Source organism: Bombus terrestris, chromosome 9 (genome assembly GCF_910591885.1).
Source record: "Bombus terrestris chromosome 9, iyBomTerr1.2, whole genome shotgun sequence".
In the NCBI taxonomy this organism is placed as follows: Eukaryota; Metazoa; Arthropoda; class Insecta; order Hymenoptera; family Apidae; genus Bombus; species Bombus terrestris.
Genome location: NC_063277.1, coordinates 11,858,719 through 11,885,143, shown reverse-complemented (window position 1 = coordinate 11,885,143; position 26,425 = coordinate 11,858,719). Strand labels below are relative to the sequence as shown.

General features: G+C 37.0%; 1 protein-coding gene across 2 annotated transcripts in view; it reads left to right on the top strand.

Moving 5' to 3' along the window:
* The window catches only part of LOC100650487 (A disintegrin and metalloproteinase with thrombospondin motifs 9), a 174,441-nt gene that overhangs the window by 134,508 nt on the left and 13,508 nt on the right, over positions 1 to 26,425 (top strand). For both annotated transcript variants that reach the window (XM_020864389.2, XM_003397537.4), the window contains exons 7-16: positions 5,563 to 5,749; positions 7,539 to 7,746; positions 20,474 to 20,688; positions 21,150 to 21,302; positions 21,874 to 22,023; positions 22,971 to 23,125; positions 23,920 to 24,250; positions 24,588 to 24,676; positions 24,998 to 25,345; positions 25,932 to 26,098. In XM_020864389.2, the coding sequence (XP_020720048.1) occupies positions 5,563 to 5,749; positions 7,539 to 7,746; positions 20,474 to 20,688; positions 21,150 to 21,302; positions 21,874 to 22,023; positions 22,971 to 23,125; positions 23,920 to 24,250; positions 24,588 to 24,676; positions 24,998 to 25,345; positions 25,932 to 26,098 (2,003 nt within the window). The remainder of the gene's footprint in view (positions 1 to 5,562; positions 5,750 to 7,538; positions 7,747 to 20,473; positions 20,689 to 21,149; positions 21,303 to 21,873; positions 22,024 to 22,970; positions 23,126 to 23,919; positions 24,251 to 24,587; positions 24,677 to 24,997; positions 25,346 to 25,931; positions 26,099 to 26,425) is intronic.

Here is a 26,425-nt window from a genome sequence, read left to right as displayed (position 1 = left end):
ATATATCTATATAGAACCAGAAAAATGACTGTAGCTTTGAAACAAGGGTGTCAGATAAGTGACACGTTCGTACGAATCTTTTTCGTTGTTTCTGTGTCTCTTATCCGGTCTTGAAGTGGCTCCCACGTGTTACGATACATCTTTTCTACAGATTTATATACATAGATCTTGGAAAGGCTTGCACAGAAGTTCGTCTGTCAGAGAAATTAAATCGATCAACTTCCCACAGTCGACGCTTTCTCTGCGAACAGAAATATTTTCACGATCGACTTTCTTGCATTATTCTCGTTTGTCATTCAATGTCAGGGCACACCCTGTGTTATAAGTGTAGCAACCGAAGCCAACGAAAAAGCAGTTGGCATCGGCGAAGGAATGCACGTTTGAAATTAGAATGACAAAAGCCGCGCCCTAATGGCTGTTAAAAGGCCCGATGTGCCGGAACACGCTAACAGACCGCAGAAACATGACTCCCGACGTCGAAATGAGAGCTAGAAACAAGCTGCCAGCTTGAAACGTACTCGAAATGCATCTTGTTGGGATGGGTCTAAAATGCAACGATTTACGTTGCATCAAATTATCGAAGCTCCTATCGTGCAAGATTGAAGAGACGTTTACGATGCGAAGTTAGAAAGTTTCGTATTCTATTGAATCGCATACTGGCACGTTCGTAGGCACAACAATTACGATTTTAATCTATGACGCAAATATATTGTATAAATATTTTAGTATAATCAGACTACCAATTATCTTACGTTTGCAAAATATACAATGTCCACCTACTCGGTATACGTAATACTTAGCACGCAAAATGGTTCTCTGCTTAAGTTTCATTTTATAATAATTTTACAAAGTAGATTTATATTTAATAAGGGTAACGAATAAATGTAATATACAGGGTGTGTCGTAACATGTGGAACTCGCTTCTGAAGTGGACAGGAGACATAACGCAATGAAAAAGGCTCGTGTAAATGCATGTTCTGTTTAACCACGTCTCAAAGTTATAGCAACTTTCGTGTTTCAATAATACGCAATTGCTTAGCTTCGTAGAAAATGCTCGAAATGGCTATCATTGGTCTGCATTATTCGACATACACCTGGAATTCCTGAAAGATTGCGAAATTCTTTGGCACGACGACTGCAAGCTTGCGTGCAAGCCGACGAGGGTGGCCATTTCGAGCACCTTCTCCGAAGATAAAACTGTCGCGAATTATCGCAACACAAAAGTGACTATAACTTTGCACATGGTCAAATAGGGGAGACACGTGTTGATACGAACCTTTATCATCGTGTCTGTGTCTCCTGTCCTCTTGTGAAACGTGAATCGCACGTGTTACGAAACACCCTGTATATCACAAAGCAGATAACTGTTATCAACATCCTGAAGAATTTTTAATGTAAAAGTTACCAGAATGTATGGCGTATTGATTAAAACGAAGATTAAAGTCATTTAATCTTTCCTTTATCCGCCGCCGTCTCTTCGTAAAAGCACGAATTTGCATAAATATCCGCAGTCTGCTCGTAATCAGCCACATTTAGAAAATGAAATCCCATTCTCGTGGCTACGGAAAGGTACACGCGCAATGATCATCAATCTAATTGCTCGTGTCAGTATCATTTCACCAAACAAAAACTCTCACGAATTACAAAGATATTTCCGTTCGTCGAACGGTGATAGTCAGGCGGAACAATGTGTGCGAGCAATCTCGTCCAGGCATAATAATGGCAATTACATCGAGCAATAAAGCTGTCATTACGATTGGAATGAAAGCGCATTCCATCGTGGACCTACCGCAACGTAAAGGACTGTACGGTGGTTTTTTTGCGACGATTGAAGACGCGATGCCTGGCGTCGAGACGCGGCTCCGCGATGCCCGCAGGCTCTCTTTCTTCCTCTATCGCGATTCTTTCGGTTGCTCGTCCATGGGACGCGTTATTATGTCGTTAGCGAATTATATCGTCGACTTGTTGGTTCGTTAAGGGGCTGCTTCTGTTGAACAGGCGATCTGTTCGCCATTTAGCGTAATGACCGGCTGGTTATTGTTATTATTATACGTTTGAATGCGTCGTAGGTTTGTATCTTATGGGAATTTCGATTTCACGGTTGTCGACTGGTGTATTATATCGTGCATACGTGAACGACGTCTTTTGCTTCGTGTACGCTACTATCGTTATTTGTTCTTTATAATACAGGAGATTCGTTTTTGGAATTTAGAAAATTTATTATTCATTGTTCATGCGATGATGGAGAATCTTTTAACTTGCAGTTTCTACTGTAGTCTTCTTGATGTTTTTGCCATGGTAGAGATGTTCTCAAACCAGGCCTGGTCAAATGGTCAACAAAAATTGAGAAACTGACTAATCAGATGATATAAGAATTTGCACAAAGTTAGAGGAACGAATGTGCAATTTTAAATTTAATTTCGAAAGTCGTTTGGCTTGGGCTTGGTAAGCTTAGCGTTAAAGTGTCCAATGATATATTAGATTGTAGAATTTTTAGAAAATTTTATCATGCAAAGATTTGTTAAAGAATTTTGTAACGACAGAGCCGATTTATTAATCTTACTTTGTACTAGCGAACAATTTTTGGATTATTAACTACTCATGAATTAAATTTGATCGTTCGTGAGAAACATATCATCATCCTATGCTCTTCACAAATTTCATACACTGCAATATTTTCAGAAAATTATTACAGACATTAAATTTACGTTTAGCCATTTTCCTAGAGATCAGTATGAATAAATAAATCGATCACCTTTTTACAGTTCAAGTAATTGTTCAGGAACAACCTTTCCTCGCGAACACATGTTACATTATGCATATAACTTAGGCTTTAGTTTCAGAGATTGAAACGAAAGTATCTGTACCATGCAAGTACTTTGGAGAATGTCAATAATCGTAGAAAAAACAATGAATCACGACGCACACGCAACAATGATGACTGCATATCGATATGCAGTAGCTAATGAAAGTATTTGAATACAATAGTAAACTTTTATTAATTCATTGTGTGTGTTATACGAAACATTTTGAAATTTCATTAGTGGTGTGATAAGGCCATGAAACATAACTATAGTTATGCCAAAGACGTTGCTAAAATTTAGAACAAATTTGTAAGAAATATGTATAGAAGTCAGAAAACATTTATTACAGACATAAGCTTGATGAAAAAATCAACGTACGAGTATGTAATATAATTTGTCTTTTTCCGAAACTAACTGAGTTAGAAACTAAACTTAGTAAGACTTGAATAAAGTGTGAATCACGTAAACTTGGAATGATCCTTCAGGCGTCAAACAGCGTGTGATACGGTAGAAATCTGTTGGAATGGTTTGCATTTCATGGTTTCCATTTCATGGTTACGAGCTGCAGACATTGCTGTTTATCAATACAGCAATCTCTATACGCGGAACCATGAGGCGTGCATACACACGATCAGATGAATGCTTAATCGATCCAGGCTTAATCGATTTAACGAAATCGTTAAGCAACCGTTCGGCCGTGATTCATCGGCGCGCATGTAACGACTGATATAAAATTCTTTCCCCTTTGTGAATGACTAATTACTATGCCCATTATATGCATAACATTTAAAACAATAGAAATTAACGTAGAGATTTGCTTCGTAGAAAACTCTTTTCATATTAAATTTTAGCCATTTCACAAAGAATAATTCTTTCAAATCTACCAAAATCGATACATATACCTTTTAATGTGAATGGATTAATTTTTTTCATTTTGTGGATCACGTACTTACCAAATATGTTAAGAGATTAAATTAATTTAAATAATCTTTGTTAACATCTGTTAGCATCGACATCTGAAAATTCGTGTTAGAGTACGTAACGATACGAATATTTAAACGATAAGAAAACGAGAGGAAAATCGAGACGCCGCGAGATTAGACTTACGTACAAAATATAGTGATTTAAGAGCTAAGTATCTAGAGGCAGAAAGGACGTCAGGATGAATCGAGGAACGTGCAAAGCGGTATGAAAATATCGATTTCTCTCAAAGTGTCAACTGCACATTCAATTAGACGCGTATAATCATTGCGAAGATTCTTCGATATACTCACAGCTGCGCGGCGAACAGTTCCCCTTTTGTCTTCGATTAATTCAACTGGCTCCTTATGTGCCGCGAAACAACGACATTTTTGTGCTTTACTTTCCTCCGTTTTCCTCGTCGTCGACGATTAATCGCGGCATTAAAAATTTCAGTTCGAAAGAAATACTATCGTAATAAATCGAGCGGTGAAGTCACGTGCGTAATTAGATTAAACATAGGCTAGTGTGTTTCCAATAACGTTCAAAGATTGATTTACGATTGTGTTTTAGAGATTATTTTCAGCATTTTTATGAACTTCGGGGTTACTGAGTGTTTTATTACTTTCGAAGCTTTCGGCGATTACGTAAGTTAATATTCCCGAAATTTTTGAAATGTCCAACTTAGACGTGTCTTACAGTTGGAATTTTAACGCGGAGGATGCCTTCGAATAATTTCCAAGATGGTAAGATTACGATGTTATCTTTGATACTCTTCTATTTCCGATTATACGATATTAGAATTATTTAAACAATTTTTATTAGCTTCAAGAATTTTTAGAGAAACCTCACGTAACCACATAATTTATAATTCCTTCGGGAATATCGTCTAACGTAAAAATAGCAAAAACGAATCAATGTTCGATCGAAGTTTCGATAAAACTATGAAATTATAATTTCGATAAAAATATGAAGCTAACATTTCTATATTAAATCCATTATAAACGCATTTCCCTATATGTATAAGTGCCTCAATTTGGAAGGGAAAGATGTTCTAACGACGTAGATTTACTCGATCACTTTGAACGTGCATTTCTTCATCTCGCGAATGATTAATAGTTTACGTCCGCGAGAAGACGGAAGTCACTTTTCAAAGAGATGGAGTAGAACGTCTGTTTATCTAGATGACTTCATTGCAGACGCCCGATTCCGAAATTCCCACCATAGATTTAATCGAGAAATTATCCAATAATCGAAACGTTAATTTCCACTTTACGTTTCAGAATTTGAGATCTTGAAGATCGTAACGAAAGTCGCGATTTACATTTAGTATATTCTCTTAATTCGAATATTTCTACCTTTCTACGTTGTACGATATATAAAACGTTCCTATAAATCATACAAAATCTAAATGTTTCCACGAAATATAAATATTCTTTACTTGCAGTGTGGCAAGATCTGGCGTAACGAACATCACGATTTTACAAATTACCAAAAATTATCTATTCCAAGAGCAGATTATCTTGCTCCTCTTTCGATATATACCTCGTCATATAAATTAATCCCTTTATTTCGTAAATCATCGTAAAGATCGGGCAAAGAAAAACCAACGTCTCTTGAATACACCTCGCAGCATAAATCAACGGTTGTATTTTTCGTGAAACAAAAACTACCAGGCCATTGCTTAGTTATTCGTAATATAAGCAAGCAATATATCGTAAATTCTCGCCTTTATATCTCTCGTTCGATATTTTTATATTCTATACTGATCAGATTTATGTTTGATTTTTGTTGGCAGATGACAACGCGGCAACTCCAATTTTGGAAGAGTCGTCGAGGGGTAAAATTTACTTTGATGGTCGACGCCGCAAGCGCAGGTCTTTAACCGAGGAAAAGAACGTAGAAGATTCTCGGGACGACCGTGTGTACGAGCAACTCGTGGGACAAGCCGAGGGGCATCGAAATTTTTTACGAAACAACGCCAGGTACGAGAGGTGATCAACCGTTTCTTTTTAAGCTGCTTCTTTGATTGGTCGTTAGCTCGTAAGCTCTCTCGAGGATGTCCGGGCGGACTTAAACGCAATTTGATGTAACTCCAGGAAGACACAGATGGAAGGGTGCCTTGCGAAACATCGGTGATGATGGATGACTGTTGGAAATCAGATTTGTTGTTATAATTGAAAAATTATAGACGCTGTGCATTCTCCGCGATTATTATTAACGATGGTCAACGACGAATGCAGAGACGAATAAAGAGACTGTCGCTCGAAATTTCAGAATCGTAAGTGGTGTTATTTTACGGGAAGACTATGTTTGCATCCGTAATTTGAAAGTTGTGGGTATTGCAAATTCGTAGAGAATCAGTAATCGTGATTGATGACGAGGACGTGGATTGGTTTTTCAATCTTATAAAGGAAATTTAATTTCAGTTTCCAATTTATTTTAACGACGAAAATCGTACATATTAAAATTTGAAATATAAATGAAATAATTTATTATCGAACCTACTTCCGCTAAAAATATTTAACCATCCATCGAAGAACGATTATGAAATATACGTAAGAAATATACAAATACACAATTGGATACGTATTGATGAATAAAACAAATCTCCGCTTAAGTTTCATTCCCTTGGTCATGCAAATATCTGCAGACCTATCGATTAAAAGAAATTTCTGTGCGGAAATGGAAACGCAAAATGTTACTGAAAGAATAGTTGATCGAAGAACGCGGGGATATATACAGACACTTTGCACAACTGCTGCGCGTTGATAAATCGTTATAGACAATAACAAATAAATTAGAACGCACCAAGTATTTCAATATCATCGAGAATTACCTGTCAGGCGTAACAACTCGGTCGTAGTAACAAATAGTCAATTAAGGATACGTTTGAATGAAGTATATCTGATACGACAGTAAGTTATCATCAAGAAACAGTTACTAAATGAGTACTTTCAACGCAGGCAGAGACTGATCGTCGCATTAATCCCTGCCTGTTTGCGTCATGAGAAGAAATCATACATCACATGGTCTCGCGTACTTTTTGGTAGGCAATATAGTTCATCGGTTGCAGTAATGAGAAAAAAATTGCACCTTCTTTTCAACGAACTTTCTCGGCTTTCTCGCGAAGTATGGGGCGCGAAATAGTCGGAGGAATAATAACTTTCCAGCCAGTCAGAATTTTAAATTGAGTCCATATCGCGATTCCATGTATGAAAATGGAAATTAAGACCTTAATGTTACATCACGAACGTTCCGTTGGTGTCTCGCTGTACAAACCTTTATTTCGTTCCTTTTGTATCTTAAATCGTGGTGATTGAGATATTGATATTTTCAATTCATTTTTACAACTCGAACGATTGAAACGAGATCGAAATTTCTATAATTTATAATTTAGAAAAAAATGAATTCCAGATTGTGTATTGTAACGAGTACTACATTTTGGATGTTCTATATATTTCTGCATATTACGTGGATTGATAGTGATTACTAGAATAGTTACTAACGGTGATTATTAGTATCATTTTCTCGGTGCAATAAACAATAGAAAGAAGAAAATGAATAAATTAATAAGATCGCTTTCAATGATATGCTTTTCTAAAAGAAGGATTTTCTAGCTTCGAAAATAAGATGATCTTTCGACCTAACGATAAATCACGTTGACAATAAGTCAGGATGAGTCACTGAGACCGTGCGAATGCTTGATATATCCGGAATATCCTAGTTCTCCAGTGTCAAAAGCTAAGAAGGCGGCCGTTTAAAATGTTACAGATACTACTCGGTGGAGCAAAGACGAAATGATCTGAGCGAAGAGTATAGCCAAGACTCGGAAATGGAATCGGATCCCTCCGTGACTTGGAGACCACGTAGAGCCTTGTCAAGTGAATATTTCATCGAGATCATGGTGGCGGCAGACGCGGAGATGAAGAGGTACCACGGCGAGGGTTTGCTCCACTACATTTTGGTCCTGATGAGCACAGTAAGACTAATTTTTTTTCTTTTTTTTTTACATCTTTTTTATATTCCTACTCTTAGTTGTAATAATTAGACAAGATAATCGTTTCCACTCTGTAGAAAGACTTCTTGAACTACTGATTGTTCTTTCTATTTAACCAGTGACCCGCATTATCGGTAGAAGATTACAGTCTTGGCAATTTTTTATCACGATTCGCGTTGTCTTTGACATTCTCATACTCTTCCTGAGTAATTTCTTTTCGAGCGCGAAAGGTTGATTCTGCATTAACGAAAGTCTAAAGGAATAACTAAGAAACGTCAAAATTATCCATTAGTATCCAAATTATCAATTAGTTGTAAAATATAAATCATTGAATCAGTTAGCTCTTAAGAATAAGTAAGCAAAAATGAAAGAGTACAGGATAAAAGGAGCAAAAGCAAAATATATCATATCATTCGAAAAGGAACAAGATTTTCTCGTGGGTCACGCTGTAAAAGAACCAAGTATTTATTATGGAGCATTGGTGGGACATTTGTTTGAAAATAAAAAAGGTAAAAAAAATAGGAAACGAAGGGAAGATAGAGGGAAAAAAGGGGACAGAGGTCGACAGCCGGCGTGGGTGTATCACTTTGTTCGAGCATGGTTTCGGTGAAACGAAAAAGAAAAGCGCATAGGGTACCAAGTTGAATGATACACGAAACCGCGGCGGTCGTGTTCCTCGGATGATCGATCTTGTAAGCCAGCAGGATCTGTCGCGAACGTTAAATATTATGCTAATGTGACCGCCGTGTTCCTAGTTAATTTTCGATGCCGAAATGGTAGTAGCATGGTTGCTTTCGATCATCAGTCATCCGCCTCGGCAACTGTTTGTGGAGATTAATTCAATTATCGCTCGAAAAATCAACAATTTGCAATTTACGATTCCTTAAATACATCGAATGCTTAATTATGATTTAATTCCATTTTTTTTAGGACAGTTTCTTTTTTTATTTATTCTTCATCCTTTTAACTATAATTACGTGTATTCTATAAATGTATGAATATTTAAATAGCATCTACGTGCTGAATTTGCTATAGTTACTTTAGTCAGTACTGTATAATTAGTATGTATAATTAGTTAGCTATTAATTAGGTATTATATAGTACATACTGTGCAAAAGATTTATTTCTTTCGAAAAGAATTTCTTGCAGTAACAAAGTAGATGTTCGATGATGCTATTAGTGTTGCGGTATTCATAAGGTTCAGATTCTATCGACACATATTTGTTTCAATTGTTATTTTAAATGATGCGAATTTGCTTATCAGAAACGTGGAGCAACTTCGGCGTTTCTTTCATTGCGTCATTTTGCTGTTTGACGATTTGGAGACGTTACCATTGGTATTTTTCCTTCTTTCGATATCATTTGTTCTCTGATACGACGAATTTCGTGTATAAATATGAATAGAATAATTATATTAAAATAATAATTTTCCTATACATACGTGAAACCTAATGCGAAGGTAGCACTTCGTAACACAAAATATAATTCTTGACTTGTCAGGTTCCTCTTGTAACCTTTGCAAACAGTCTTTACAAATTCTCAAATTGTCATCTCATATTCTGTTAAATTAATTTCTCTTGACAATTTCCTTGAGCATTTTATCGATTATGAAATCTTATTTCTTTGGTAGTTTGGCTCGATTATGACATCTTCTGCGAGTCAGGGAGTGTCCTAATCTTAATACTTATAAACGGAAGTGTACATCAGTCTTAACACCAATTCAATGACACGCTAGCAATTTTCTCTTCGAGAAACCCACTAGTTTCCCCCAATCGCTTCATCTATCCAATTTATTACCTTTGCCCCGAGCAACCTCTGTCCAAGTGTATCCAAAACAGCTAGGAAAGTTTCGTTTTAGCGCGAGAAACACGCGTGGGTCGGATGTTTCGCAAGCGTTGCCCCAAAGGGTCATTAGTCATCTTTAATCAGCTCAACCACGTATATAGTCGAATTTCTAACGAGATATTAAGGTGGATTACGAAAGTATTTGACTTGGAAAACTTTTACGTATATTTTATGTATGTTATATAAAGTATTTTGAAATTTCAGTAGCTCTGTAGCGAGACACGGCTGTCATGATTATGTTGGTCAAATTTGAAACCAATCTGAAAGTATATTTGAAAACTATTAGATATTTGATACAAATACGTATTTCGCAGAGATCACGAAATTTTAATTAAAATTGAATATAAATTGAAATTTATCATATTAAAGCAGAGGAAATTTACTGTAATCCACGCTATATTGAAATATATTATTGTATTTAAGAGATTTAATTTTATTAAAATATTATATATTAAAATGATCTAAAATAAAAATTGTCCATTATATTTGGCATCGTGAATAATCAGAATATTTGTTTAATTTTCTGAAAATGAAGAAAGTTGTCATCCTCTCTTCCTATTTGTAATGTGCGGTAGACTGCAGATGTTTATGCCACTGTATATTTCTATGAATATAATTAAGGAAATGGAATCTGTGTAGAGGTTTCATTTCTATTTAATCGCTAAATGTAATAAGTTCTCTACTTTGAATATTTTCTACGTTTTATATTATATGCATATATTATATGCATCCTGTAGATTTTCGAAATTTTCAAATTCTCAAGAAACGCGCATTCACAGTTTCGTTAACGCGTGTCTCTGTAAAATATCTGCTATTCTAATACGATTTCTATACATTAACAAAACTTACATTAAATGTAAGTTATCTAAGTTTTTTTTTGTAATATCACGTTTATGTAACTTATGCATCATTCGCTGGTTGATCGTTAATGACCTAACGTGGCGAAAGATTAGTACAATCGGTTGACATAATGGACGTCCCTTGTTGAAGGGGATACAATCTGTCGACGATGCTGAATCGCTAGATAACCGCGACGTCGGACATTTAAAAGCTGTATATTCTAAAGACATAAATTTTCGTGCTATGGTCAGAGTCGGCTGTTGTTGCTTCAGGCGTAAAATTCATCGTCGAAAGAATAGAAAGTACAAGTTGCACCTTGACTATTATAAATCCTGGTGAACCGATACGATCTGCAACTCGCGGGCGGCTACCTTACCTAACTATTATAGCTTTAACGCGACGTTGACATTTCGGCCTCAATCGGAGCCTGGAATTCGACTCGTTATTAAAACGTCCAGCTAGTTTGGTCCAGTATCGTAGAATTCAACCTTGTTTCGATTGCAAGGTGTGTACACGTGGTGTAAAGTTGTAAAAGAAACGCGCGCGATGTCGAAATAACTCTCTGTAAACAAATTAGGTTATTTAACTTCAAGATGAATTTCTTCACCGTTCCAGACTTTTAGAAAGTTCGTGAAAACAGTGGGACATTTATCGAACGCTCTGTTATACCATACGATTATTCGTTGAGCGAAACGTTTGAAAGTTTTACCGATGAATATAAAAATTCTTATTGGAAAGACTCGGCGCCGATGATTTGTTAACCTTTCGAGGATAACTTTTAAGAATTATTATCTCACTTGTAACCTCGCTGAATACATAATACTATAACGTTATAATATTATGTAACGTCGATGATTCGGTTCAATCATAAGCGTTAAACCCAATTACATGCGTTACAAAAGAAAAGAAAGGACATTGCATAAAATCATGACATGTGAACGTTGCAGATTTTGACTAATCTTCTTATATATGTATATATAGGGTAGATTATACGATATAATCCAATATTATGCGATATAGTATTATATAATATTATAATACAATCTGCACAACCCCATACCCTATAGTTGAGCCGAATAATCAACATTATCATATAATGTCTGTTTTTTTTTTTTCATTTCTTCTCCGCTGCATACTGAATCATCGTGTTCGCGAAACTCTTGGTCCCAACGTTACTAATCGTGCAGACCTCAGCGAAACGAATCACCTTTATTTTCTCTATTTTGTCGGCTCCGCTAGGCGCCGCTTGCAAAACCAGACCAACGCGCATAAATTACAACGGTGATACGTATACGGTTCACGTTTGCCGGAGAAAAGTATAGCGGCTGGTACGCGAAAGCAACTTAGTAGGACGCATCCCACGCGATCCGTACTACGCTATTTAAAGTTCCTGGACTATCGCCGATTATATAATCGATCATCCCACCAGCTGCTTAGAATCGATCTTCCACCGATGTAAAATCTAAAGGATTTTCGGATATTTTCCTCTTTGTCGGATTCGTTCGATGCGATTTTTCAAGATCTTCTTTCCTACAAATGTGTTTATTATTTCGATCGAATATTTAACAGATCGATTACTGGCAGATAGAAAGATCAATAGATACATTAAGAACAACTCTCGATATTTAATAAACCGTGTTTCGCGTCTGCCAGCTCGCCCCTTTCAATTCAATCTGCCGTCTCTTCGTCCTCTTATAATAAAGCTTCTCTTTTCCTAGCACGTATCGATCATGGATATATTATATATTTCTTTAAATAAAAAGTCCATAAAAGTAGCATTCTAGAGATTCGACGACCAATGAATTGTGCCAATGAATAAGCGTAGAGCAACAGAATTGATCAACCATTGCGAACAATGTAACAGAATCGCCTTGAGCTTCGGGATATTTCACAAACTATCCTCGATATAAAATACAAAATCAAGTCACACAATCAAATACATCGACCAACTACATCATTCGCAAATTTGCTCAATGTTCCATGAACATGGTGGCCAGGGATACTTCAATAGCTTTTCAGGAAATATACTGAAATAGAAAATCTCGTGTCGAAGTAAAGAATCCGCGAAAGTTATAAAATTGTACGATAGTTACCCTAAACGTGGAATAATTAAAAATTAGTCGATCGTTGAAAAGAAGCACCACTAAAAGAAGAAACATGTCGCAAGACACCGTCGATCTAAAAAGAAAATAATCGAATCCCGTAACCCGTAAATACCCCGTTCAAATAAAAATCCATGATTGATAAACCCCATCAATCGGTCCTCGGACGAGGATCAGGGAAACGTCGAAGGGGATGAAACAGCTCGAAGGAGGGAACTCGATCGACTTGATCGATAAATGAATGATTCATGTAATTTGACGGTTAGCCTCGCGATTGTCAACCAGGTCATTACCATCCGGTCGGTTGCATATCCCACGCGAGACAGACCACACCTCGGAGAAGAGGGCAACATCCCACGAAGCGTCCGGGGCTCACTTTCACGTGCCCACGCCCGTCATTCATCCAACGATTCAATCAGCCGTCCCCGGCCTGTCGATCGTCTTTTGATATTCATTCACTCTTTCCTTCCCTTCTTTCTTTCTTTTTTTTCTCTTCTTTCTCCTCTTGCCGAATCGATGAAATCTAATTTGACACCGCGTCGAGCGCCGGTTTGATAAGTTGAGCGGCCGGTCCTGATCCTCGACGAATCGTCTCTGGTCGCTTGGAGAGAGGATTACGTGCAGGGTGGTCCGTTATTGGTTATTAGTGGAGTAAGAAATTTTATGCAAATTCATGTTGTAGTGAATCTAATTCAAAAAATAAGGGTAAATAATGTTAAACATTGGAAGAAGTAGATACTATATTTTTGCATGTTATTAAATTTCTTACAAATGCTTGGACCTTTGTTATGTATTATTGAGCTGTAACATATTATTAAATTGTACATATTTATAAGAATTTCATATTCTTATGAACATAATTGAGAAGGTATTAGGTTGTCCGAAAAGTGTTTTTCTTTCACAGACACGTCTTTTACAAAGATGCATTTTTATACAAACATGAAACCTAATCTGTCGAACGTTGTGATCTTCATTTTAATAGGACAAAGTAGATCATATGTAATTCGATGAAATAATATAAAGCGGAAAATTATTTCCTTATAAAACGAAAGAAACTTTTCGGACGACCTAATAGAACGTACGCGGGGATTTGTTTGATCCGCTGAACCTCATACGGTATCATATTTCGGATATTTTATATATTTTCATGCGTTTTCGTATTTTGTCCATTACCGTGCCTCTAAACTTCCCCATACATGAGAATTCCTAACAGTTTCATAATTACAGTTACATAATTAAAATAATTCCAAGAGTTTTATGAACGTGTCTAACGAGACTGTCATTTTTAGAAACATAAGCAGAGCAGAAAGAAATTTGAATTTATTCCATCGACTCGATGCATTTCAATGATTCCATGGAACAAGTATAGAGACAAGAAACTCCTAATTAGCTAGAAAGAAGCTATTAAGCCTCGGCTTAACACGAGAAAACAATTTCTCTTTAACAAACGCAACATCTCGTACGTGAAAACAAGACGAGTTTGCCTGTAAGAAACGATCTAGTTAACAGTCAGAACAATCACGCGCCACCCATCTTCTTCCTTTTCTCTATTTCTTCAGCCGTAAGAATCACTTAAGCAGCCAATCTCGAAAACCATTAAAACTTCATGGCTTTAAGCCGCGTTACGACCGCTCGATAAGATTACGAGAGCAACGGAACACCATCCACGAGGCCCCGTGCGTGTCGAGTAGAGGAGCATTCACCGTGTACTCTCGACAACGTCGATCGACGATTGACCGAGTTCCAGGCAAATTTATGCTCGATGCACTACGTCGACCCTGTCTAGCTATCTCGTGACGGAAGAACGCTACACGATTCGATAGTTACCAACGTATTAAGGAAAGACTAATTGAAATATAGAGCTCAGGGTTATACAAATAGCGATACAGCGACAAAATATGAAATATGATACAGGATATTGTAAGTTTTAGTGTTATACTTGGAATTTTGGTCTGGTCTTGAGCAGCATACGTCTAATGTCTGACACTTAAGTAGTATAGGTCTATTGTTTAGTCTGACGCGTCAGGGAAAATACGGTACACAGTCGGTTTCTATTTTTCGTTGAGCTTTGTAATTGAAATCTTATTTCTTTATAGGGAGAGCAATTACAGGAATTGTTCGTTACAGTCAGGTACCTTTGTTTCCATCGGAAATTAACAAGTAATTGAAATTGTTACTTGGTAAGGAACGATAAAATGAAATGAATACAGTGATAAGACGATATAATATAAGATGATAACGTAATATATACAATTATAAGTAACCAAAGTATATTTATAGACAATATTTATGTATAATCATGTCAAAGCTTCGCCAGGTCTTGTTACAGTACCAATGAAATTTCGAAGGAATATACTGATGATAATACTGGAATGATACATTCGCAAGAGATTTCTAATATCCAAATATATTTTCATGTACTCGTTATGATATTTAGAGATCGATATAATCTTCTATTTATTATTGTTCTATTCTTTTAATATATTCGGTATATTCGTTGGAATATAAATTTACATAAAAATCCACGGTCTACGAATAGTTTGTCCATATTCACAGGCAAATACTTCGTTTGCTCGTTGTAATATTTACAAGTCTAAATAATCTTCTGTTTATAATTATTCTGTTTCTTCGATTACATTCGTCAGAGTATAAAAATCCACGGTCTACTAATAGTTGGTCGATACTGACACGCAATGAACGAAAAGTGAACAAGAAGAGGAACTGTCGGCAGCTGTTACTCGATAAATATGAATTTTTGTCGCCTGGATAACCCATTTGACCATACCTGTACAGTGTGGGACAGGATCGTGGTAGATGTGAACGGTGCTTTAAGCGACATCGCTCACGGCTGACCACCTCCGATGTGGAAATGAAAAACTTGCCTCTTTGCGCACGGCTGACATTGCGATCTCCTGGTGACACGATTCGATTGCCGCGTTTCTCGGTCGGTTCCTCTAACCGGTCCAACGAGAGACGCTTCTTTTCCAACCTTTTTCCTCGCGTTATCGCGTGTCTCTTTGCGATCTTGATGCGAAGATTGATCGGCCGAGTGACCAGTTTCAACAGTAGAGTCGCGGCAATGTATCGGCGTATCGCAGAAGTTCGGTACTACAATATCATTGTAAGTAGAAAGCAATGGGATTCGATAAATCTGCAGATTGAAAATACCTACTTGGAATAAAACATAGTATAATAATGAATAAAATGCTATGGTGAATCACAGGATTGATCGGACGCAAGTTTTCATGCGATGGAAAAATGGTAAAAGTGGAATAGTTTGTTGTTATGAAAGAGAAAATTGTTTCCCTTGTCAGATGATTAAGTTAATCGAATTGGTAGGTTGAGACACGTTGAAATTTTATTATTAGAGCTGCGGTAAATAAGTTGCACGTAAATTTATACGAAACTGATTAAATACAAAGGTCGACGTGGTTTCTTCTGTTTCTAAACGCAAGCATACTGACTGTATGAGCAGGACATGCAATCCAATGAATATGTAGCAGAAATAATTTGTTTGCTGCAGCAGACTACTTCCTTTTTTAATACAGTTTTTTCTACCTGCTTTTATACCGACTTACGCAAAGTTGTAACACTCGACTGTCGTAAATCATACGATTATAGCGCTATGTCATTATATTGCAATGAATATATGCAACGAAGATATGCAACTTTTTACTCTTTAAAGTACAAACTACTACACGCTAATGACGTAAAAGATCTAGTTTCATATTTAATCACATAATTCTTATTACTTTTATCTAATAGAATCTGAGTTCAATCAGGATATCGCTTAATTTTTAAAACGCATCCGAATGAAAAGAAATTTTATTTACCTTTAATTTTTCTGCCTTATTTATTCAACTATGTTTCGTCAATTTCATCAAAATTTGATTTAATTCTATTTTTTTATATTAATCGATTTCTATTAACATCTACCGTTTCAAATTAAGTATAACTTGCATTTGCAGTTTCTAAAATTCTTTCAATAATCAATACAGCTCTTCTATTTTCAGTTTCGACATTATTTGAAGTTCGCGTAATTTCTTCTTCCAACTGTTAAATTACCAGCTACTTAAACCAATCAGTGAAGTATCCAAACGCTTGCACGCAATCCACAGCAAATTCCAAACTTCTGCAGTCACACCTAACGCAACGACCACGAAAAAGAATCCAAAACTACCCACGTTATCTCGATAATATCCGCTCTATCTACTTTACCTCAGACAGACCTTCGAATTCCTGAATCTCGATATTCTATCAAAACTATTATTTTTAAATTCTTTTTTATATTCAAATCTTCAGATATCCAAACTTGTGAATTTTCAAATCTTCAAATTTTTACGATTCCTCGGCTCGTCAAAGCTTTAAATCTCCAATTCTTGAAGTTTTCAAACCATCGATTTCCCAATTCTTCAAATTTTACTACTTCGCACTCCCAATTCTTTGAATGTTTAACTCTGCGAATTTTCGAACCATCCACTTTCTTCCGATCTTTCGGGACCTTCGAACTCTAAGAATCTCTGAATTGCCAAATCTCTAAATTGTCAAATCTTCGAACTGCCGAACTCTCGAAAGTTTGAAATTCGCGAACCTGAGAATCTGCAGTTTTTCAGATCCTCGAATCTGCAGACCTACGAATTTCCCGGCTTTCCCAATTTCAAACCTTCAAATTCCCCGATCTCCATCATAGAATCCTCTAAAATAGCTGGAGAAAAAGTGACAAGTTAATCGTATCGACTGCTCAGGTAGTGGTAGTATTAATTCGTTTCGCTTTCACCGTGTGATTCTCAAACAGATAACGATCGACAGAGTTGCTTACACCTGGAACAGCAACACCTGTTCGACACTCGTCGTTCTAATCTCTCATAGATCCATTCACCAGCGTCCATGGCCTATCAAAGGGAGACATGTCGAAACACGATGAAAGCAAAAAGTCGCTCGAGTACCACGCAAATCGCGTTATATCTTAGTAGAAAAGCTCGCACGCGTTTAATCAATCAATTACCAGCTATCAAACGATTCTGACGTGAACGAATCTGTTGTAATCGTTCTGCTCTATTCCTCGGTAAATTCCCTAGAAGAAATTGTAGCCAGAGTAACACATCATCCGGACGTCGAAAGAATTATTCCAATTGAACGCATCAGGACCGTGGTTCGTTTCATCTAATAAAGTTCGTTTCAGTTCGAGACAACTCGCGATTAATCGGTCGAACGAAGATTTTCTGGCATCGTCCATTGCCATCAGACTCGAGGAATTATCTCTGTCTTCTTTTTTCCGCCAGCTTGTCCAGCCGGGTCTCTTGTAATGAATCATTATAGTGCAGTTACGAGTCAGTTCATTCCGGATAGCAGACGATGTAGGAAGAGGAGACGAAGATTAGTTCGAGTCGCTTTGGTCGATTAAGTGAATGGATTTGGAAAGCGGGGAAGAAATTGTTTAATGCGGACGATGACTGTTTGATGGATGGGCGAGAGTGGACGATGGTGTTCAAATCTGAATATTTTTACTTTTCCTTTATTTAGGCATTCGTAGAATTTCCTTGTATAGATTTCCCTTGCATTAATTCTATGGTGGGTGTGTTTGCTAATTCTTCGATTAATTTTTTGAGTAATTTCGAATAATTCAGGATTGATGGTTTGGAAAATAATTATTTCTCTATTCTCAAGATTTATCGTATTTTATGATATAGGAAATATATTTTGTACAGGAAATACATGTTAATAATAATAATATAAAAAGAATGGTGGTATTTAAAGTATTAAGTTTGTAGTACTAAAAAAACAATTGTGGTACAGTAAAGACAATGTTTGACAGTTTGCACAAAAAGACGAAATTTTTAGTCGATTTTTACTTAAATCCAAAACCTTCAAACTTTCACATCCGCAAATATCTGAATGCTCAGATGTTCACATATTCGAACCTTCGATCTCCAAATTTCCATACGTCGATCCTTCGAATTCGCAGATCCTCTAACTTCCAAACTGTTAAAGTCTTCGACCGAACTTCTCGAACTGCAATCTGCGATCTATATAAATATTCCAATACAACGAGACGCGTGACAATGGTGAAAGTAGCAAACAGAAGTTACGAAGTACAACTGGCGATCGTGATCGACATCGACCGACGTATCCGAGTTATTTGCTCGCATGTCAACCGAAACGCGAGGAAGAGAAAAGAAAGAAAAAGACAGCGAGGTACGTCGAATAAGTAGCGTGTAATTAAAAAGCAAGGAAGAGGACGTAAGGTTGACCGATGTAATCGAAAAGCAGCCACGCATCCTCCGCGTTTTATCATCCGTCCCACGGATTCGTTCCATGAAGATTGGGCGATGTCGGTTGAGATTCGAGACACGCTACTAATTAAGAGTCGACTGTGTCTCGCATTGTTTATGCACGGTTATATCCTCGTTTTGCTCGCGTCTCGTCTCCGGTACTGTTCTTCTGCATGAGCCTCGCCCTTTCCTTTTCGAACGCCTCATCAAAGATGCAATCGACCTCGCCTTTGTAAAAAATCTTTATTCCGTCGTTATCAGACGACGAAAACACGCGGCTTTTCTACAAGTGAAAATGTTAAACTGACCCGAGTCCTGCGCGACAATTTGGTAATAATTGTCCTTTGCAAATTTTACCATTTTATGTTACGTTTTTGTTGAGAATTGTGGATCTTAATCGCGGAAATAAAAGTAAAGGAATACTAAGATTACGCTTAGAATTTATATTAAAATAGTTTTAGATTTATTTAATAAATGATTGACAGGATCTTCGTCGATATACATTTGCACGCGTCTCAGCATTCTTTTTGTCTCACCATCTTCTGTACCACACTGCCAATGGAACAGTTGCATTCATCTGTTTTTCAAGACGCTGTGCACACACATAATTCCATACACTCATACTCACATACGTGTGTCACTACTAATTTAGTCTTGCAAACAAAATTATACATATCTCAATAGTTTTAAATTGATCTTTTAGAAAATGTTACCTATTTCGTTATGGAATTTGTTAGCGTAACACCTCGTCGAGGATACGATCGAACTCGGCCTCGTCAAAAGTCGTTATTGTATCTTGTTGGATGGGATAGTTGGGTATCTTACTATTTGAAAAAATGTAAATTTAAAGTCCAGTTTGTTTCACTGTTATCGGACGTGTTACTATAATAACTGACATAAGCATCGATATGGTACATGTTTGGAACTGATGAAAATTGAGAATAATTTTTGATCGTTCAGCTGAGAAGTTTGTCGTTCTTACGAGAATTACGGAAAATATTAAAGCCGAATCATTAGAGAAAATGAAAGAAAGCGTGGAATTAAATAAAAACAAGAGATTACAAGTGTTTCCTTCAACTTGCACTGGAAAAATTACTTGAAAAAGGGGGAAATCCATCGCAGACGCTTAGATAACTCGAATATCTGGAAAGTAGTTCTCGAACTTCCCTGTACTCGCGATTACGCTGATTTATTATTAGTTAAACGACGGTTCTGGTCTAGTAATTTATAAACTGTTATCGCGTTTAGAAAGCTAAGGGAAGCGACGAGGAACGAGGATTTGCGTGATACGGTTTTAATATGCTGTAATCACCGAACGTTATCGTAACGAGAACATAAATCAGAAATCTTTTAATACTCGTACTTAAAACACATTTACTGCTTTTCCCTCTTTTCTGGTTAATTATTCGATGCAATTACATATCATTTCTGTTGATTTCTCTGGTCCCAATGATGAAATGCTTCCAACGAATAAATCAAATAAAGAGAAACAGGCAGGATCCTTTTAGCAGAAGAACTTACTGTTTTGGAGAAAAGAGTTGAAACATTTTCAATATGTTCTCAAGATGATTACTTGAGGCAACGTGACGATTCAGATGCAGTAAAAATGTTAAGCATAAAAATAACGCTAAAATCATTTCCTCTTCGCAGGTCTCGCTAATCTACAAAGATCAGTCAATTGGAAATCCCATAAGCATTTCAGTGATGAATATCGTGCCGATAGAGAAGATATTTGGAGCTAGACGTACCAAAGGTGAAGGAATCGCAGCGACTGACATGTTGAACAAGTTCTGTCGATGGCAGCAAAGCAATAATCCGAGCGCATCGTCACCAGGACATTACGACACTGCTCTCCTTTTAACCAGGTATATATTTGTTACTCGCAACTTCTTTGTTTAGATGTATCTGAAAACTGTAGTATATAGGCTTCCAAATAAATTATATAATAAACTCATTTAAGAAGAATCTTCTAACATTTCGTTAGCAAACTTGATCAAGATCTAAGGATGGACTAATACTCTGGTGTGTATCTTGGTAATCATCAAAAACAGTAATAATTTACAAGAGTACGAGTTTTATTCTTGAGTAATTTGACCCATGAATAGAGTGGATTCACTCGCAACAAGATAATCGAAACTGTAATTTTTTTAAACAACAGAAATTTATTTGTATTTTTTGTTTCTTTCTTTTTACCAAAAAAAATTTTTTGTTAAAAATGTATACAATCTTTTACTTCTATATTTATTATCGAATTATGAAATCGTTGAACTTATGGTATTTCCAAGAAATGGTAATGATTTCAAAAATGAAAATAAAACTTTTACAGGGAAAATCTGTGTCACAATTCCGACGAAATGAGCTGCGACACTTTGGGCCTGGCTGAGCTTGGACGAATGTGCATGCCCGGATCATCCTGCGCTATTGTTCAAGACAATGGTCTGGCTGCTGCATTCACAATCGCTCATGAGATTGGCCACGTGTGAGTAAAATTATTAGGGATTAGAAATCTAGCAAATATAAAATCAAAAATTTCAGTTCGAAAAATAAAACATTCAATTGTCCAGTGCACTCGTCGTCGTTGACTCTGAATTGTCATCAATTTTTGTATTTAAAATCACCGAACTAACTATTCTTCTCCTAAAATATAAACTACTTTCGGTACAATACATCACAATTATAACACATGTTTTTTATCAACTTATTACGTATACACATAACACAAATGACAAATGACAAATATACGACCTTAATTGTTTAATACTAATTCCACTAAAAAAATTTGTATTCTGGTTTTTATATCACCTTGTGGCTGAAGGAGAGTATTTTAATGTGTGAAAAATTAATATTATGATAAGTGCAAGAAATTTGGTATAATACCAGCAGAATAACTCATGTTATGAAAATCAACATTTTTTAAATATTTAAAACTAGCTTTTAGATATGATATGGGACTAGGTAACAGCGTATGAAATTTAAAAATTGCTTCCTCACCTATAGTTTTCATTGTTATTTGTTTTTATTTTAAAATTGATACCCAATTTGGATTTTAGGCTGAGCATGCCCCACGACGACGATGTGAAATGTACCTCCTTCAGAAATCGGTCTGGTGCGCACAACATAATGTCGAGAATGCTGGACGGCAACACTCGCCCCTGGGAATGGTCGAAATGTTCCCGGCACTACGTCACCGAGTTCCTCGAGTGAGTCAGTCATTACCTTGACGAACCACTAAACCGTCTTCATTTTGAAAAGTGTGACACTGACAGATTGACCCTTGAATACAACTGAAACTTCGTTAGCCTCGTTAGGATTTCCTTTTTCTTCATCAGACCACCGATGATCGCATTAAAAAAGCACGTGGTTTTTAAAAAGTAACACACGTTTTCCTGCAAAGGCGGATCCAGCTCAGAAAGACCATGTAAATCTGCGATGAAGTTTATGTAAAAACACGTGGCAGGATCGTGTAAAATGACGTAAAATTCAGCGAGAACGTGAAGAGTTACATAATACGGTGTAATATTTTGCAAACTTCGTAGGACAATGTAAGATCGTCAAATCGGTATTACAATATACAGAATCACGAAAACGCAATTATTACAACACCTTATCGCTTTAATCCGCGGCGAAAGAGTTAGACCGTAACAAAAAGAGCCTACCTCCCAAGATCTTTGCACGTCACTGTATATTTTTCGTTGTTGAAATGATTTGTATCGCGTCGAAAGCTCTGCTTATCGATCTTCGATAAAACACTGTGTCTTTGTTTAAATGTAACCCGCGTCCAATAGTCAAAAGGAGTTTGTTCTTTGTCACGACACGAGGCAGAAAATATCGCGTTTTGCTAGTATTTGAAATAGCGATATTCACCCGCTATGAAACTAAAGCTAGCCGAATTGGAAGCCGATGCTCCCATTCAGAACAATTCTAAATTCGATTCGATCGGGTCGAGAGCCGGTGCCGCGAGTTTTTCTGCGAACAACCTGAAGAAGACGACTCCTCGCTTAGGAATCCGGTTCCGCTGCATTTCTGAATGACCGGCCGCCGCACATCTCTTGGATCCTGTCCGTTTCTGACAAAAATTCGGCCGGCGAATGATTCAAGAGCCTCCCCTCGGATGGACCTGTTCAAACTTGGTGAAATTTATTTCAAGGGCCGGAAACGGAAACTGTTTGCTGGACAGGCCGGATAACACAATGGTGCGAGAGAACCCGAGAAGACTCCCTGGCGAAGATTATTCGGTGAATAAGCAGTGCGAGCTGGTGTTCGGCAAGGGATCCGAAGTCTGCGCTCACATGGTGGGTGATGGTAAGTCACACATTTTTGTACGTATACATGCAGTGGTTACAAAGACTACTAAAGACTACTAAAGTGGTTACAAAGCCACTATAGAATTTATATACCGATTAGGTTCAAATACAATTCAATATCGTGTTATTTAGCAATATGTATCTTCATACGACAACGAAAGGAAAGATTGTCATTGTGAAAATAAAATATAGAAGTTGTTAAAAAACCTCTTCATTGATATTGGCACACACGTTTATTTTCTAATGAGGCGTGTTTCATCAAGTTCTGTGTATTTCGTAGTGTTATGAGAGTGCTGCTAAATGAAATGTTGATATACTCGGACCTAATTATTAATTAGTATGTAAATGCTATAATAAATAGAATGATGTACCAATACTTTTTGTAGACACTGTATGTTACGTACCAAATTATTAACCCTTATTGGGTACTAACATTTTCTATATGACTTGCCGCCAGATTCGAGCTTCAGTCTCCCTGTGTTTTCAAAATAATCTATACGAACAATATTTAAAAGCTCTTCTAAAGCTGCCCTCCTTTTTTGTCACTATATAAGTAAGCATATTGTTTTACCAGATATGCCATGCATGATCAATTTCCTGAATAATCAACGTGAGTAACTCTCCAGTAAGAGTTGCTGTATATCTCATCTCTAACAAAGGTCAGAGTTTTCTCAAAATTACCGAGCCACGGTTAATTGTTTCGAGCATCGTGTTGCTCGAAACAATACGCAGCAAACATACTGCTTAAGAATTGAGGTAAACTGAGCGGTTGGTTGGTTATTGGCCAGGCAGTGTGCAGGAGACTGTGGTGCACCACACCGCACGGAGGTCAGTGTCGTACCCAGCACATGCCGTGGGCTGATGGAACCGCCTGCGGCCAAGACAAATGGTGTCTTCGAGGTGAATGCGTCTCCCGCAGAAATCTCGAGCCAGTGGATGGCCAATGGGGCGCATGGGGACGATATGGGAAATGTTCGAGGACCTGCGGCGGTGGTATCAAGAAAAAATACCGTGAATGCAATAATCCACCTCCGCAAAACAACGGCCATTACTGTATCGGTGAACGAGTAAAATATCGCAGTTGTGGTACCAAGGAATGTCCACCAGGAAGTCCTGATTTCAGGTATTTATTATTCCGGTTCGGATTAGTCAAGTTACTTCGAATTCAGATCATTTCAACTTATAGCGACGTACGAAAAATATCTGAACGTTTATCGTAGAAAACATTTACGAATATAGTATATGGTGTTGTATAAAACTTTTTTGAAATTTCATTAGCGTCATGATGAAACACGAGTGTAGCAAAACTATGGCGATAAAAGTTGAAACCAATCTGAAACGGTAGATATTTGCAATGTGAGGACGTTTACCGCAAACATACATTTTGTAAGAAATTAATCTTTAGCAATTTTTGCAATACTTTCTTTATTAATCTACCCGTTCTCCACTTTGTTCTCTAGGGAACTACAGTGTTCGTATTTCGACAACAACAATATGAGAATTCCAAACCTGACGGAGGACGTTAAATGGCATGCCAAGTATTCGCGAAGTAAGTGCAATGACTAGACCGCGAATGTTTGTGCGAATTTATATTTTCACGAACATAACTGGAAGAATGGAACATATGTGACATTTTCTTTTCACATTCTGAAGCCTTCAAGACAGAAATTTTTTTCTCAAATCTATCAATGAAAATATGTATACAAAAATACTAATAACACCATAGTAATGGTTTCAAATTTTTAAAAGAAGTTTATAGATTATGAACTAGTCAGGATTAAATGTAAAATGCTGCTTGGGCCGCGAAGAATTTAACGCTCATCCTTATCGTCCTCGACGTTACAATTTCTGTTCTTTCTTCCTGTTTCAGTATCGCCGGGGGACCGTTGTAAATTGTACTGCCAAGTGGAAAGCAATCAGTATTACATGCTGGCGGACAAGGTGATCGACGGAACACCGTGCAGCCGGGATACCTTTCACATATGCGTGAACGGCCTCTGTAAACCAGCGGGATGCGACCACGTTTTAAACTCAACGGCGGAACTCGATATCTGCGGCGTATGCAGAGGCGACAATTCCACCTGCCAGTGGATCACTGGTTCCTACAACTCCACCCAGTACGGCTATACCAGAGTCGCCAAGATCCCAGCGGGTAGCAATAACATCGACATCAGGCAACACGGTTGGAAGGACATGCAAGGCGACAGCAATTACCTCGGTACTTGATTCCTTTCAGTTTTCAATGAACGTGATACCTGACACGTTGCGAGAATCGTGTGAAACCTTCCTGTTTCGAGGGAGCTATTAAACTTGCTAACATTAACTGAACTTTCCTTCAGAATTTCTTTCTTGTTTCATTTTCTTTTCCTTTTAGGAAGATTGTCGAGAATAATTAGATGATTTATCGTTACGTTTGTTAAGATATCCTTATATGACGAGGAGATATCTTTTTAAAACTTATGTACAGTTTGCTTACAATTTTATTTGAAAGATTAGATTATGATAAAATATGTTTTTATCAGAATTTTTGTTTCCTCAGTTTTGATAGAAAGATGAGATTATAAAACAGTGTGAAATAATTGTTGATTATTGATCAGTACGATACGTACTACAATTTAACAGTTCAATGAATACTGTATGTGCAGATAAAGAATGTTTTCTTGCTGTACCAGTATATGTCATGTAGGGTATCTTAACAAATATAGAAATAATCGTACAATTATCTTCATTTTGTGGGAAAAAATTGTTGATGAATGTCTGAATTTTAGTGTTCATCGTTAAATTGTGACATTGATCTGTTTCAGCTTTGCGTCTTGGAGAAAACGGGAAATACATACTAAATGGGAACTTCATGGTGATGACCCAAAGGGTGATCGTAGATAATGGCGTAACTATCGAGTACAGCGGACCTGAATCAGTTGTGGAACGTCTGAACACTTCCAGGCCAATCGAAACTGACTTAATTCTGGAAGTAAGTGTGTGTGTAACTCAACATTTCCAAAATAACTATATTATTACTCATAATGATATTGAAATAATCAATCATAGAATACTTATAGAATATAACAATAGAATATCATGGAATAAAATTAATTATATATTGACGCATATGTAGTATCGTGGAAAGATTGTCTAAGAGAGATCCGACGAAATATAAATAAAGGTGCAAGAAAACCTAAGTGTCGAAAGGGTTGGGAAACTTCAATGGGCCAAGCGGCCCATCAATATGTCCTCGGTGCTTCAATCAAATAGTTACGCGGAAGGAGACGTACGGTGATTATGATCGTGCACAGTTACG